General features: G+C 47.3%; 1 protein-coding gene across 2 annotated transcripts in view; it reads left to right on the forward strand.

The window, feature by feature from the left end:
• Positions 1–939: 939 nt before the first annotated feature.
• The window catches only part of EDN3 (endothelin 3), a 36,555-nt gene continuing 22,451 nt past the window's right edge, over positions 940–15,043 (forward strand). For both annotated transcript variants that reach the window (XM_050917826.1, XM_050917827.1), the window contains exons 1-2: positions 940–1,296; positions 1,843–2,107. In XM_050917826.1, the coding sequence (XP_050773783.1) occupies positions 1,245–1,296; positions 1,843–2,107 (317 nt within the window). In that variant the 5' untranslated portion in view covers positions 940–1,244. The remainder of the gene's footprint in view (positions 1,297–1,842; positions 2,108–15,043) is intronic.

Consider the following 15,043-nt stretch of genomic DNA (forward strand, 5'->3'; position numbering starts at 1 on the left):
ATTTTCTGTAGGGTTCCCCCTCCCCCATGAAAGAGGGCTTAGGGAATGCACTGATGGCTGGAATCAGGTGGCTAGGTGCACAAGGTGTTTCTTACAGGAATGAGTTAGGCACCTGCAGAGGAGGTGTTCACCTTATACCTTTGAGTCCTGTGGTTAGAGCACTCACCAGGGATGTGGGAGACCTAAATTCAATTTCCCCTCTTTGCCAGAGCTAGAAGTTATAAGGGGAACAAGCACCACCTTCTCTTCCTCCAGCTGGATTTTGACTGGTACCCGATGAGGTAGACAGCCTATGCCTACCAGATTGGGGGCTGCACGCAGCTTAAAAAGATGAATGCCTGTCTTCCCACGTTTTGTGAATCATTTTGGCACAAGCGAAGGAAATAGGCATCTGGACACCTTGAGTGAGGCAGCAGTTCTTATGCTGAGGCAGAAAAATAGGCACCTAGCGAATTTTTATCCTGAAAATTTAGCCACTGAGTGAGTTTAAGTACCTATAGAATTCAGTGGGAGTTTTGTGGATCACATGGGACTGGATTTAGCTGCTTAAATCCAAGATTTAGCTGCCTAAGTACTTGGTGGATCTAGGACCTAAACGACTTGCCCAAGATCACACAGGAAGTCAGTGGCAGAAACAAAAAATAATTGAGCACAAATCTGAGTCACAATCTAGTGCTTTGACCACAAAAAACAGCCGACCCCTCTGAGCCGATACCGACCAGCTCTCTTGAGAGCGATGGATTAAGAGCCACATAGTAAGTTAATAACATCGGGGGAGGGTGTTCAGGCAGCACCTTGTGCCTCCTCCCTTTCTCTACCTGTGTAAGGCTACAAGACATGGGCAACCACGAGCACGAGGGGGTAAGTGATAGCAACCCTCAACATCCATATACACTGAGCAGTCAGCTGTCGTTTTGTGGGAGGCAACTGGAGCTTTAAAACAGCAGCTCCAGTTTCTAATTGGATTGGGGGTGTATGGGAAAAGTGCAGCAATGCATCTTTTCTTCTTTTGACAGCCCTCTCCCCCTCAGGACTAATACTGCACGGGGGGGAAGAGAAAACCCCTAACAAGCCAGAAGCACTGATCACACCTCCGTGTGGGAGCTGATTGCTGGGAGCAGCGTTTGCCGCGAGACCTAGGATTTCCCCTGCCTCCAACCTGGAGCGATTTCTCCTGGAACAAAGTCATCCCCCGCCTCACTCCACCTTTGCCGGCCGTTGACAAGTTTTGCCATTTGGATTTAATGGAGCTGGGATTCTTGTTACTCTTTGGACTTACAGTGACCTCGAGCGCAGGTAAAAGGGAATTTCTTGGTTGGCACACAAAGCTGGGGGCTGCAGCAGCCTCCCCCACGGGCAGCAGCGCCAGCGGCTTCTGGTGCGTGGTCAGTAAGTAGGAACCCAAATCCGTAGGTTAAGGTGGGGTTTAAAGGAGAAAAAAAGCGAATCTAAACGAACGCTGCATGAAAAGAGACTAAACTCTTGTAAGCACTGGGCCTCCTCGTACTAATCCTCGCCTGCAAATCGAACCTAACCCGAAACACGAACTCCTCGGGTACCACCCTGGGCCAGGGGCACGCTGCACCCTGCTCGTGCATTGCTCCTGGGGGCCCCCCAAAGCAGGCAGAGAACCCGGGAGCTGCCTCCGTACCTACCGTCCGCCAGGGCATTCAAGCCAAACTCAGCCCCTCGCCACCCCGCAAAAGCAATCCGGTGACAAGGGTGGGGGGCGCCACTGGAAAGGACAAGCCCCTCGCTGGGGGGGAGCCGGAGTCGAGGGATGGGACCCCCCAAGCGGCTGCTCCCCCGCGGCTCAGCCTTTCTTCTCTCCCCACCCTGCAGGGTTCTCGCTGCCCGTGCCTCGCCCCCGGCCCCTCGCGGAGAGCGGCAGCGGCCGGGGCCCGAGGTTTCCCGCGCTCCGGGAGCAGGCCGGGGTGGAGAGCCCGGGCCGGGCCGCCGCAGGGGGGCTGCTGGCCGGCGGAGGAGGGAAGGCGGATGGCCCGGGAGCGCCGCGCCGCAGAGCCAAGCGCTGCACTTGCTACACCTACAAGGACAAGGAGTGTGTGTACTACTGCCACCTGGACATCATCTGGATCAACACCCCCGAGTGAGTGCGGCGGGGGCGGCACCCCGGCGAGACCCCTCCGGGCGCGGGGAGGGGCGGCACCCCAGCGAGAGCCCGGGCGTGGGGGGGGCGGCACCTCAGAGAGATCCCGGGCGTGGGGGGAGCAGCATCTCAGAGAGATCCCGGGCGTGGGGGGAGCAGCATCTCAGAGAGATCCCGGGCGTGGGGGGGCAGCATCTCAGGGAGACCCCCCCCGGGTGTGGGGAGGCGCGGCACCCCAGCGAGATCCCGGGCGTGGGGGGGTAGCACCTGAGGGAGACCCCCCGGGCATGGGGGGTGGCGGCACCCCAGCGAGAGCCTGGGCTTGGGGGGGGGGTGCCACTTCAGAAAGATCCCGGGCGTGGGGGGGGGCAGCATCTCAGGGAGACCTCCCCGGGCGTGGGGGGGCGGCACCCCAGCGAGATCCCGGGCGTGGGGGGGGCGGCATCTCAGAGAAAGCTCGGGCGTGGGGGGGCGGCACCCCAGCGGGAGCCTGGCCTTGGGGGACAGGGGCGGCTCCAGGCCCTAGCACGCCGTGTGTGTGCTTGGGGCGCCCTGCCGCAGGGGTCGCCCTGCCGGTGGACCTCCCGCTCTGCTGCTCGCATGCGGGGGGTCCACTGTAGCCGCGGGACCGGCGGCCGGCAGAGCGCCCCCCCGCGGCATGCCACCGTGCTTGGGGCGGCGAAATGTCTAGAGCCGCCCCTGGTGGGGGGGTGCCACTTCAGAGACCCCGGGTTGGGGGGGGCGGCACCCCAGCGAGACCCCCCCAGCAGTGGGAGGGGTGCCACCTCAGAGAGACCCCGGGCGTGGTGGGGGGCGGCACCCCAGCAAGACCCCCCCCGGGCGTGGTGGGGGGCAGCACCTCAGCGAGACCCCCCCGAGCATGGGGGTGGTGGTACCTCAGCGAGACTCCGGGCATGGGGGGGTAGCACCTCAGAGAGATCCTGGGTGTGGGGGGGGGCACTCCAGCGAGACCCCCCCAGCTGTGGGGAGGTGCCACCTCAGAGAGACGCCACCTCAGAGAGACCCCGGGTGTGGTGGGGGGCAGCACTTCAGCAAGAGAGACCGCCGGGCATGGTGGGGGGCAGCACCTCAGCACGAGACCCCGGCCGTGGGGGTGGTGGCACCTCAGCGAGACTACGGGCGTGTGGGGGGGCGGCACCTCAGAGACCCCCCCAGGCATGGGGGGATGGCACCCCAGCAAGACCTCCCTGGGCATAGGGGGCAGCACCCCAGAGAGACCCTGGCAGTGGCGGGGGGTAAGCAGCACCCCCGAGAGAGCTGGAGGGAGAGCTCCCAGGGAAGGGGGGCACAGAATGTCTGGGAAGGCTGGGGGGGGGGGGAGACTCTGGGGACAGGGGGAGCAGCACCCCAGGGAGAGCTGGGGGGAAGAGATCCCAGGTATAGGGGGGAGCAGCACCCTTGAGAGAGCTGGAGGGAGAGATCCTGGATGGTGGGAAGAGCAGCATGCCTGGGAGGCCTGGGGAGAAGAGATTGTGGGGATAGGGGGAGCAGCACGCTTGGGAGAGACCTCCAGGAATGGGGGGAGCAGCATGCCTGGGAGAGCTGGGGGAGAGACCCTTGGTATAAGGGGAGCAGCACCCCAGGGAGAGCGATCCCGGGGATAGAGAGAGCAGCATCCTTGGGAGAGACACCCGGGTACAGGGGGACCAGCACCCCAGGGAGAGCTGGGGGAGAGATCCCAGGGATAGGAGGGAGCAGCATCCTTGGGAGAGACACCTGGGTATAGGGGACCAGCACCCCGGGGAGAGCCCCCCCCAGGGATGGGGCAGGAGGAGCAGCACCTGGAGTTCAGGCAATCCCAGGGGAGCTGGAGCTGGGCCGGAATGAGCAGATGGGGACTGGCTCTCCAAAGTGAGTAAGCCAGAGACATGGTGGGACGGGGCCATGGCTGGGGAGTAGCCACTTGACATGAGTTCCTGTTCTATCTCCAAGCCTTGAAGGATGAGAAAAGGAAGGGGATAAGGAGTGGAGTGACCCCTCCCCCTCCATGGGGACAGCGGGTCAGCCACCCAGAGTGAGCTAGCCTGGGAATTGGGTGCTGGGCTCAGCCCCTTAGAGTGAATGAGGCCCCTTCAGGGAGGGAGAAGATGCTGTGTCCCTGAGGAGTAAGGAGATTCCTTTTCTGGGGGAGCTGGGAACCAGTACACCAGAGCAAGTAAGGGGCTGAGGGTGCTCTCCCTTCCCTCCTGGGAATGGTACAGGAGGGCTGTAGGATGATCCTTGCAGACTGCAGTTGAAGGGGTTCCCCTCAGGGATGGTGTGCTGTGGGGGCTGAGTCTCCCTGCCCAGAAGAGGGGAGAGTCTACAGAGAGCCGTGCACCAAGTTCTTGCTGCCATCCCTCCCCTGCATGACTCCCCCAGCTGCTACTTGGCCATCTTACCAGTTACGAGACCCCGGACTGAGTGTGTGTGAATGTGCGCCAAACTTATAGCAGCTCTTGTCCAGGAGCTTATATCTCAGTGAAAGGAAGGCAGGACAGCAGCAGCCATATTTTTAGATTGCACGCTCTTTGGGATTGCCCTCAAAGTGCCTAGCGCTCTGGAGGTCAGATTCTACATAATAATAATAAATGGAAAGGGTTGTTTGTAGCCAGTGAACTATCCCATCGTGCCCTTTGTACAGAGAGAAATATTAAAGTTCTGCTCTGAAGAGTGACTCTCTGGAGGTTCCATGTTTGTCGTCTCTCAGTGACCCCAGGGAAAATCTGCTAAATTAACCTGTAACAAGATGGCTTTTCTCAGTGCCAGCCCTGTCAACTCAATTGGGAGTCTTGGCTCATGCTTCTTAACAAGTTAGCTGAGATCCTGCTTTTGGAACTTGGTGCTGGATTTAATGACCCCCCTCCGCTGTGGAGAATTCATATGAGTCATCCCATTGAAGGGACTATCACATGAGGAAGGGCAATCAAGGGGGGAATCAAGCCCTAAGTTAACAATTCTGTTGATGCCTGAACTAGAATAAAATCCTCAACTCAACTGCACTAGCTTTGCAAAGCTAATGGAAGTATAAGTGTAGTAAAATCTCATTTGTCACTAAATAAGCAGAGAAAACTTAAGATACACCCAGGGAGCAGATTTGTTCAGGCAGACATTTTTTTTACTTTCTTTTCTGTCCATAGCTGCACATTATCCATTTCACTGACACGCACATCCTGAAATTCTGGCATAATTCCAGCATAATTCTAATTTCTACTATGCTTTCCTATACTGTGCCTCAACACAGTCTTTCCTCTGACAAAAAGAACAGGAATACTTGTGGCACCTTAGAGACTAACAAATTTATTTGAGCATAAGCTTTCGTGGGCTACAGCTCACTTCATTGGATGTGAAGATATTTATACACACAGAGAACATGAAGTGTTCTCCTGCTGGTTTTTGAATGTTATGATTCCTGATGTCAGATTTGTGTCTGTTTATTCTTTTGCATAGAGACTGTCTGGTTTGGCCAATGTACACTTCAGCCTCTCTAATCACTCAGTGACAGACGTTAAGGTGGCAATTTTGCAACAGAAAAGCTTCAAAAAGACTCCAATGAGAAGCTGCTGAACTTGAATTAATATGCAAACTAGATACCATTAACTTAGGTTTGAACAGAGACTGGGAATGGCTTGGTTATTACACTAATTGAATCTATTTTCCCATGTTAAAGTATTCTCACACCTTCATGTCAACTGTTCAAAATGGGCCATCTTGATTATCACTTCCAAAGTTTTTCTCCCCTGGTGATAATAGCTTCTCTTAATTAATTAGCCTCTTATGGTTGGTATGGGTACTTCCACCTTTTCATGTTCTCTGTATGTATAAATATCTTCCTACTGTATGTTCCATTCTGTGCATCCAATGAAGTCTGTAGCCCACGAAAGCTTATGCTCAAATATATTTGTTAGTCTCTAGAGTGCCACAAATACTCCTGTTCTTTTTGCTGATACAGACTAACACGACTGCTACTCTGAAACCTTTCCTCTGACAGTATCTCTCATCACTTTGTTGAGGTGCTGACAAACGTATCAAGGAAGTGGTGGAGAACATCTTACAACATATATTGTCCCGTTAGGATTATGCCTGCTGATAAATTAAACAGAGTATCAGACACTTGTCTGAAGTTACTGTTAACTACACACAGCACTTAATTCTCTGTTACCTTCTTTGTTTTGGTTAATGTTTGCAGTGTGATGTCTCACATACTAGAACAGGGGTCGGCTACCTTTCAGAATTGGTGTGCTGAGTCTTCATTTAGTCGCTCTAATTTAAAGTTTCACGTGCCAGTAATACGTTTTCACGTTTTTAGAAGGTCTCTTTCTATAAGTCTATAATATATAACTAAACTATTGTTGTATGTAAAGTAAATAAGGTTTTTAAAATGTTTAAGAAGCTTCATTTAAAATTAAATTAAAATGCAGATCCCCCCAGAGCGGTGGCCAGGACTTGGGCAGTGTGAGTGCTACTGAAAATCAGCTCGCATGCCACCTTCGGCATGTGTGCCATAGGTTGCCTACCCCTGTCCTAAAAGTCAGGCTGGGAGGGGCTTGCATGTTGAACAGCAGGATCAATACCTAGATGGATTAACAGAAAGACCTAGTTCAGGACAGAGTAACACTGAGCCTACAGCCTCAATTTATGAGCCTTGGCTCCTGTATCTAGACTGGGGGCGCTCTGATTTCCTGCCTGAAACAAGAAGTCCAAGGGTCTTAAATATATTCTAAGGTCACGCCTACGCTATGAACTAGTGATTCCCTTGCTCACATACACATATTCACAGTACCTCAAGTATAAATAGCAGTGTAGCCATGGTAGCATGGGTAGCAACAGCAGAGACTGGCTTAGCTGTGCTGGGTATGTACTCATGAGTTTCAGGCAGCTTTGAACTTAGCACAGCTAAGTCATGCCTCCACTGTTATTTTTATTTGCACTACTTCAATGAGAACTAGTGTGAGTATGTGTATGCGAGCAGGGGAATCACAGCCCTAGCTCATAGTGTAGCTGTCGCCTAAGGGGAATGTTTCATGGGCTGCCTCCTACTAATAATCAGATAAATCCCTGGAGGAGCCACAGCAATTGTACCTTGAAAAAGTAATTAGGAAAGAATTTAATGTATTTTTAGCTTCATTTAATGCACATTACAAGCTGGAAACAAGGCAGAGGAGTCATCCCCCTGTGACCATCCAGCTTTCCATTGACCACCAGCAACTGGTCCACTGACCACAGTTTGGGAACTTCTGCAATTTATCTAAACATGTGTTTTCAATTAACTACAAGGACTTTAATTGGTTCAGAATAACAACACTGAGAAAAATCAAGTAACAGCAAAAATAAATGAAGCTAATGGGTCCTGACTTACAGGCTGTATCCAGCACCACTTCCTTTGTGAATGCACCAACCAATTCCAGCTGGAAGCACTGTCAATTGACAAGTCTTATGAACTCTGTAAATGTGCAGTAACCAGTCACCCCGGTCCTTGAAACTCCATACTTCACCACCACTGGGCTTAGTTAGGAATAATTTTAGCTAAATATTTATCACTCGTATTTAAACCAAGGCTTGACTGGTGAAACTTTTAATAACCAATAACTTCATTGTAAATGTTTTCCCCACGAGTTCCAAAACCGATTTGAACTTTTTGGGGTTAGATTCTGCACCCCTTTAAGTCAGTGGCAAAAGTCCCTTTTTAGTCTAGCAGGAATAGGATTGAGCCTTTGTCTTTGAATATAGCAACCTTTTTATGGATGTGGGGTGCTTGCCAAGCCAGTTTGCGGCTCTCATCAGTCATGTGCAGAGCCCTCAGCCTACCATCAATTCTGGTCAGAGGCAGGGTGGATTTGATTTAACCCTAGTCAGGAAGACTCGATTTAATCATGGATTTCTACATAAAAGTGCATTCTTGTTGATTGTTGTAACCTTAATACATATTCTTCACAACTCAGAGATAGATGAGACCCACACTGGGTCTCTTTTACGGCCTGCTGCCATTAAAGGTTTCCCTTCTAGTGAGAGAATGGTATGGTAGATCTCAAATCAGTGCAGGCTACACTCAGAAAGACCTGAAGACTTCTGGAATATTCTGCTCAAACAGTTTCACTTTTGTTTCTATTGCCTGTCTCTCCCTTTTCACATTTATCTCCAGACTTCCATTCCTTGTCCAGATGTATTCTGCTCCCAACAATGTTCTATTCATTGAACTTTTTGAGACTTTGCACTTTTAGAGAGAGGTAAAGGATTGACTCTGTGCACACAAATTTGCAGAGGGACAATAGGGTTGAGGTTTGTTATTTTTCACCTCTCTCTATATATTTATTTTAAAACTTTTTTTGTTGTTAACAAGCATGTTACCTCTGGAGACATAAATCCAGTTTGAGAATGGCAAAACTAAGCATTTCTGATGGTATCTTCTAGACTGAGCACTGAGTCCCATTGGGTAGATAGAAAGATTAACCTAAATAATCTATACAGAAGCCCCTAGAACCCCATAAAATTGGGTCCCTAATCCATGAACTATTGGAACTCATTTACAAAACTTTTCTTAAACATTACATAAATATATTGTCTCATACTATAGAATTATAATTTATAATCCCTATTCCATTGTGATATATCTTAATTAGAACTATCTTTAGATAGGGTTTTTTTCCCCAAAAAACGTTTTTATCAAAAAATCCAATTTAAATTTAAAAACATCAGATTTTTTTAAATTTAAAAAAAAATTGATTTTTATCCACCCTGGTCAGAGGGTAGTCGTTAGTGATGCATGACGTTGTCTGTCTTTGGCCACAGCTGTATGAATCCTGGATGCACACTGACCCTGGCCCATTTGAAATCAATTCAGAAGGACCCGTGAGTGACATAGCAAATCAAAACCAAGTACAGTACATGCATATTTGACTCAGTTCTAAGGGACATTCATGCAACACTGATAGTGTAGGAGAGTGAAGTAGGAGAATTCTATTTTTTTTTTCACTTGAGCTTTTTTCCCCGTGTGAGGAGAGCAGCAAATGGAGGAAAGGTTTAGGGTAGAAGTTTGTATTTTTAAAAATTAAAGGATTTGATTAATAATTTTAGGAAGTGTATGATTTCAGTGTAAACACCCATATTATGCTTCATTTGCATTGATTTACTAGTCCTTCAGGGTAGGTTTTTTTAAATTTACACTTTTCATACTATATTTCTTAAACTTCTTGTCTGGATGATATATTATTTTCAACTGAATAAATTAAAAATATCCACTAATCTGAAGTCCTCATTGTGAACTCAGTGCATGTGTGAGTTTTGGCTTGATCCTGAGGAATATTTAAACCTAGAGTGCTTATTTTTAAATCAGTATTTGAATCTTTGCCTCTATTGACACGTTAAAACAAGTATAAATGTTTAAACGCTTCAGTTAAAAAAAATAACCTAGTCAAATAGTTTGAACAGAACCTGATTCCAGTCATTACTCATGCAAGTAATGCCATTGAGCTCAATGGGATTATTCAGGGTAGGTTTTCAGGATCAAGCTCTTATTTTTGAAAGACTGGATTTCACCAGTAAATCAATCATACGGTTTTCATTTCAAAGTAGAGAAGGACAATTTACAGTAATGAGACAGGATTCAAACAGACCAATCTTTTGATAAGATGACTTTTGCCGTGACAATAACATAAACACTTTCACTGCATAATTGTCCAGAAAGTAAACTCACTCAAGGACTGGCTCTCCACTGTGTTACACTGGTGTAAAAACTAGTGAATTTGCATTCAAGTCCAAGGAGTTCCTCCAATATAAATTGGTATAACGGAGTGGGAAAATCAGGCTCTCCTGCTTGTATTAAAATGTCCAGGAAGTCCCACAACACTGCCCTGGGTACGGATCTAGCACTTATGGCTTTCAGTATGAGAGCTGATTTCTGACTTTAGCAGAGCTGTCAAGTTTTATGCAGCTGGATATGAAGTTTTATGAATGAGTTATGAACATTTTCAAATATTTGCATCTGAGCATAAACTTGAGTTTATGGTCAGCATACTGCGTCCCAAATGCAGTGACAGGGGTAGGCCATGAAGCTGCATAAAACTTAGCAGCTGGCGTGGGTGGGAGCTAGTTTGGGTGGGTGCTAGAAGGGGTGTGAATTAGTGGGAGCTGGGGTTGCTGGAATCAGGGGGTGCACAGTACAGTTTGGGGGAATGTTAGCTGGCTACTCCAAGGGTTGGTTGGGTGGCTGGAGTCTCCCAGGGATTGGCTGTACTCTGGCAGGAGCGCTTGGTGCCTGTACTGAACCCACTCACCTTCTGTCCCAGCTAGCAGACCTCCTATTGCTTGAGCCTTTCCCGACCTCCTCCAGCAGAAGGAACACCTAGAGGGGAGACAGAGAGGTGGCTGCCTGCAGAGCAGGTGTCCCTGCAGACCTTGGTGGACAGAAGGAGTAACTACAGCTTTTGTTCTCAGCCAAGGTAGATGCTTGAGGCTCCTGCTAGGCTGCAGGAATGTGAGAATGTCATGAGAGACAGAGAAGGACAAAAGATTGATGGGGTAATATATGTTATTGGACCAATTTCTGGTGGTGAAAATGACAAGCTTTTGGGCTTACACTGAGCTCTGCTTTTATCTGTAAGCTCAAAAGTTTCTCTCTCCCACCAACAGAAATTGGTCCAATAACATACATTACCTCACCCACCTTGTCTCTCTAATATCCTGGGACTGACACAGCTATAACACTGCATATATCAGAGATGTATGACACTTGGCACCACTGGCTTAGCTACACCCAGGGAGCTTCTACAGAAGCAGGGATGCATATCTGAGAGCAGATGGAAGGGCTGTGCATGGAGACATTGACCCTTCTTGAAAATACACACATCCAGTGCAACAAGAGCACAGCTGGGTTTTAGTGTCAGGCATATAGACCCTATGTCATGGTATAATTCCCCACTCTGAACCCTAGCGTCCAAAAGATGGGGTACCAGCATGAATTCCTCTAAGCTCAATTACCAGCTTAGTACTTGTAGCGCTGCCACCAACCAGGAATTCCAGTGCCTGGTACGCTCTGGTCCCCCCAAAACCTTGCCCGGGGACCCCCAAGACCCAGTCCCTCTGGATCTTAACACAAGGAAAGTAAACTCTTTCCCTCACCGTTGCCTCTCCCAGGCTTCCCCTCCCTGGGTTACCCTGGAAGATCACTGTGATTCAAACTCCTTGAATCTTAAAACAGAGAAGAAAATGCACCTTCCCCCCTCTTTCTCTCTTCCCCTCCCAGATTCTCCCTGAGAGAGACAGTAATCCTAACACAGATAGAAATTAGCCTCTCTCTCCCCCCTCCCTCCTTTCTCCCCACCAATTCCCTGGTGGATCCAGACCCCATCCCCTGGGGTCTCACACCAGAATAAAAAAAAATCAGGTTCTTAAACAAGAAACTTTTAATTAAAGAGAGAAAAACAGTAAAAATTATCTTTGTAAATTTAAAATGGAATAAGTACAGGGTCTTTCAGCTATAGACACTGGGAATACCCTAACAGCCTAAGTATTCAAGTACAAATTAAAATCCTTTCAGCAAAATATAAATTTGAACTCCTTCCAGCCAAATACACATTTGCAAATAAAGAAAACAAACATAAGCCTAACTTGCTTTATCTACCTAGTACTCACTATTTTGAATTTATAAGAACCTGTATCAGGGAGTTTGGAGAGAAACCTGGTTGCACGTCTGGTCCCTCTGAGCCCCCAGAGTGAACAACAACCAAAAACTAACAGCACACACACAAACTTCCCTCCTTCAAGATTTGAAAGTATCCTGTCCCCTGATTGGTCTTCTGGTCAGGTGACAGCCTGGCTCATTGATCTTGTTAACCCTTTACAGGCAAAAGAAACATGAAGTACTTTTGTTCTATTAACTCTTACTTATCTGTTTATGACACCCTACCACTGTGCTGACTGTACACCCTGAGCAGCCAGGCCCCCTGAAGTTAGTTGGATTGATCAGGAATGTGACTGAGTAGAATGTGGCCTGCAGTGAGTAGTTTAATATCCCCTAGAATTCAGCCTACGCTTTCTGAATAGGAATAGCCACAACGTCCATAAGAACATTATATATGTAGTGTTTCTAAGTGGCCCTGTTTTGTCACCGTTGCTAAGTGCATGCAGCTGAGACAGTATTTGACAGCGAAACAGTTTGCTGTCAAAGAAAGCTGATCCGAAGTAGGTTTGGTATCCCTAGAAAGAGCATTATTTACTCTTAGGAAGTAAAAGGAGCAGGAGGCCAGAAGGATAGTTTTCTGAAACTTCTGCTTACTCACCTCTTTTCCTTTCTTCTCTTACTTCCTCACCACTCATTTCCCATCTAGGCTCAGCAGCATCTTCCACTCTCTCCCTATTTTCTTTCCTCCCCACACCATCATTATCCCCTTTGAATTACATCCTTCCTCCCTCACAGCCCTTAGTTCCTCCTGTTTTACTCTTTCTTATTATATACCATGCTGCCAAATTCCCTTCCTCCTCCAACCTCATTTCTTTGCCTACCTCTTTGCACAGAAGATGCTTTTAAACATTGTATTAACATATTTAAAACAGACTTTGGTTTTGGCTTCTCTGGCCCTAGGGAGATGATTGAGATTTCCATAAAAACAGTGCTGGAGGTAGAGTGCCAACCCAAAGCAGATTTTATCACTTAACTGCCTACCCCTTCCTCCCCTGCTCCCAACTGTGGTGAGAAGCATCTTAGATCAGCAAGTAGGGAGGTGTCAGAAGGCAGAAAATTACAATGTTTCTAAGCTCTGACCCTGGAGACTCCCCACGTGAAGAGAGTGAGAGCGTGTGTCTGTCTGGACTTGTCAGTGAACTACTGGGGTCACTTCAGCCATCAGAGCATGCTGGTGTCATTTTGATACTGTTGTCTTGTTTGTTGGAAATGGTGAGAGCCTTAGAGAGAAAGGAGGGAGTCCTAAATGAAAGTCACAGCAGGATGTAGCAATTAATGTCCTTGTGGGCAAAAGGTTACATTGCAAAACCATTATGAAGAGCTAGTATATGCTACATGCCGAGGCGATCTGTTATTCAGTAATAATGATTGAATTGCTTTATGATTCCGTGTTCTCTGTTAAGTGATTAATTTTATCTTGCTCCTGCAATTAAAGATACTGAAAATCTCTCAACAGAAGGAACTACTACTTTTTGGCAAGACCCACTGACTTATAGGCTCAATTATAAAATTTATTCATGAAATAACTTAGAGAAGAAACCAAAATCTTTTCTAGGTTACATCTTTAAAAAGTTGAATGGCCCCTTATCTTTTGATGGGAGCTGAGATGTGCATTCAAAAGCAATGTGTGGTCCAATAAATAGATTTTATAGTGTTGCCGACAGAGTTATTTAAGGTCATTGGAGATAAGCTGAATGGGTTAAATTTGCCTGGGTCACTGCAATGATGTCAGTAAAAGAACAAGAGGTGACTTGATTACAATGTAAAAGTGCCTTCATGCAGAAAAAATACACGGTACTGAAAGGATTATTAATGTAGCAGAGAAATACATAACAAGAACCAATGGCTGGAAGTTAAAACCAGACAAATTCATATTAGACAAATTCATATTTTTCATTACATGAAGCGTTCAAATCCAGGAAGATTATGCATTATTCAAACACAAGTTACTGGCTTGGTGCAGGAGTAACTGGATGAAATTCTGTCTTGTGGTTATACAGGAAGTCAGACTAGATTATCTAATGGTCCTTCATACTTTAAAATATGAATTTATGGATTGGATGGGTACAGGTAAAGGCAGAATTTGGCCTAATATTTCTGTGCTGGCTGCCCAGTTCTGAACTTCTGTACTTATCCAGATATCTCCTCCAGGGCTGGAAGAGTGCAAACATAGCCCAGTGGTCTGCCCTCTTAGTTTTCAGGATGGGTTGGCAGAGGATGAGGTGAGCAGCATCTCACATAGTGAAACATTCTTGTCACTGAATAACGGACACACATACTGAATCCAACAATATTAATGAATCAGATATTTCAGATTTTGACTGCCATGTAAGAGTACGATGTGTGCTCGGCAGACAGCTCCAGCCAGTTTTCCTATTAAATTATGCGCTCCTGAGTTGGCAGGATGGAACCCACCTCTAGGGCTGAGAAAGGGTAGTTGGGTATTCGCTTTCCATGCATATTCAGGCTTTGGTCTCTGCTGAAACTGTCATCCGCTTGTTGTGGAGTGAGACACTAGGTGTCAGACTGACAACAGCCACTGATTCTACCTACAGTAGGCCACTAATACCCACCAGAGATTAATCACCTTAATTCACTACTGACTTAGGTCAGCTTCAAAATGCTTTATTATTATTTATTCTTCTAATGGCTCTCTTTACTTCTTACTGGGTTTTGTTTTGGTATAAAGATGGCTATTTGTGTATGGAAGATTTGCCACTGCATTGCATTTACCTGTATCAGGTTTCGGCAGACCCTATTCATATGCTCATTTGAGTCTATTAGAGAGACAGGGTGGGTGTAAAAAGCAACAAAGAGTCCTGTGGCACCTTAAAGACTAACAGATGTATTGGAGCATAAGCTTTCGTGGGTGAATGCCCACTTCATCAGACGCATATAGAGCTGAAGAAGAGCTCTCTGTAGCTCAAAAGCTTCTCTCTCTCACCAACAGAAGTTGGTCCATCAAAAGATACTACCCCACCGACTATATCTCTCTAATATCCTGGGACTAACACAGCTACAACCACACTGCAAACAAGTCTGTGGGAGTTTTGCCTGGGTATGCTCAGCAAGGATCATGTTACCCATCTGCATGTGTGTATCCTAATGTAGATTGTATGACAGAAACAGAAAGATTAAAGGAGAATAAACCTCACAAGCTATTAAAAGTAAATAAAGAAGAGATCATGGATTATGGTCATACCTACTGGTAAAACTGCAGGCAAAACACTAGATAAGCCTTTCTGGAATCCACTAGT

This window comes from Gopherus flavomarginatus, chromosome 11, assembly GCF_025201925.1.
Source record: "Gopherus flavomarginatus isolate rGopFla2 chromosome 11, rGopFla2.mat.asm, whole genome shotgun sequence".
In the NCBI taxonomy this organism is placed as follows: domain Eukaryota; kingdom Metazoa; phylum Chordata; order Testudines; family Testudinidae; genus Gopherus; species Gopherus flavomarginatus.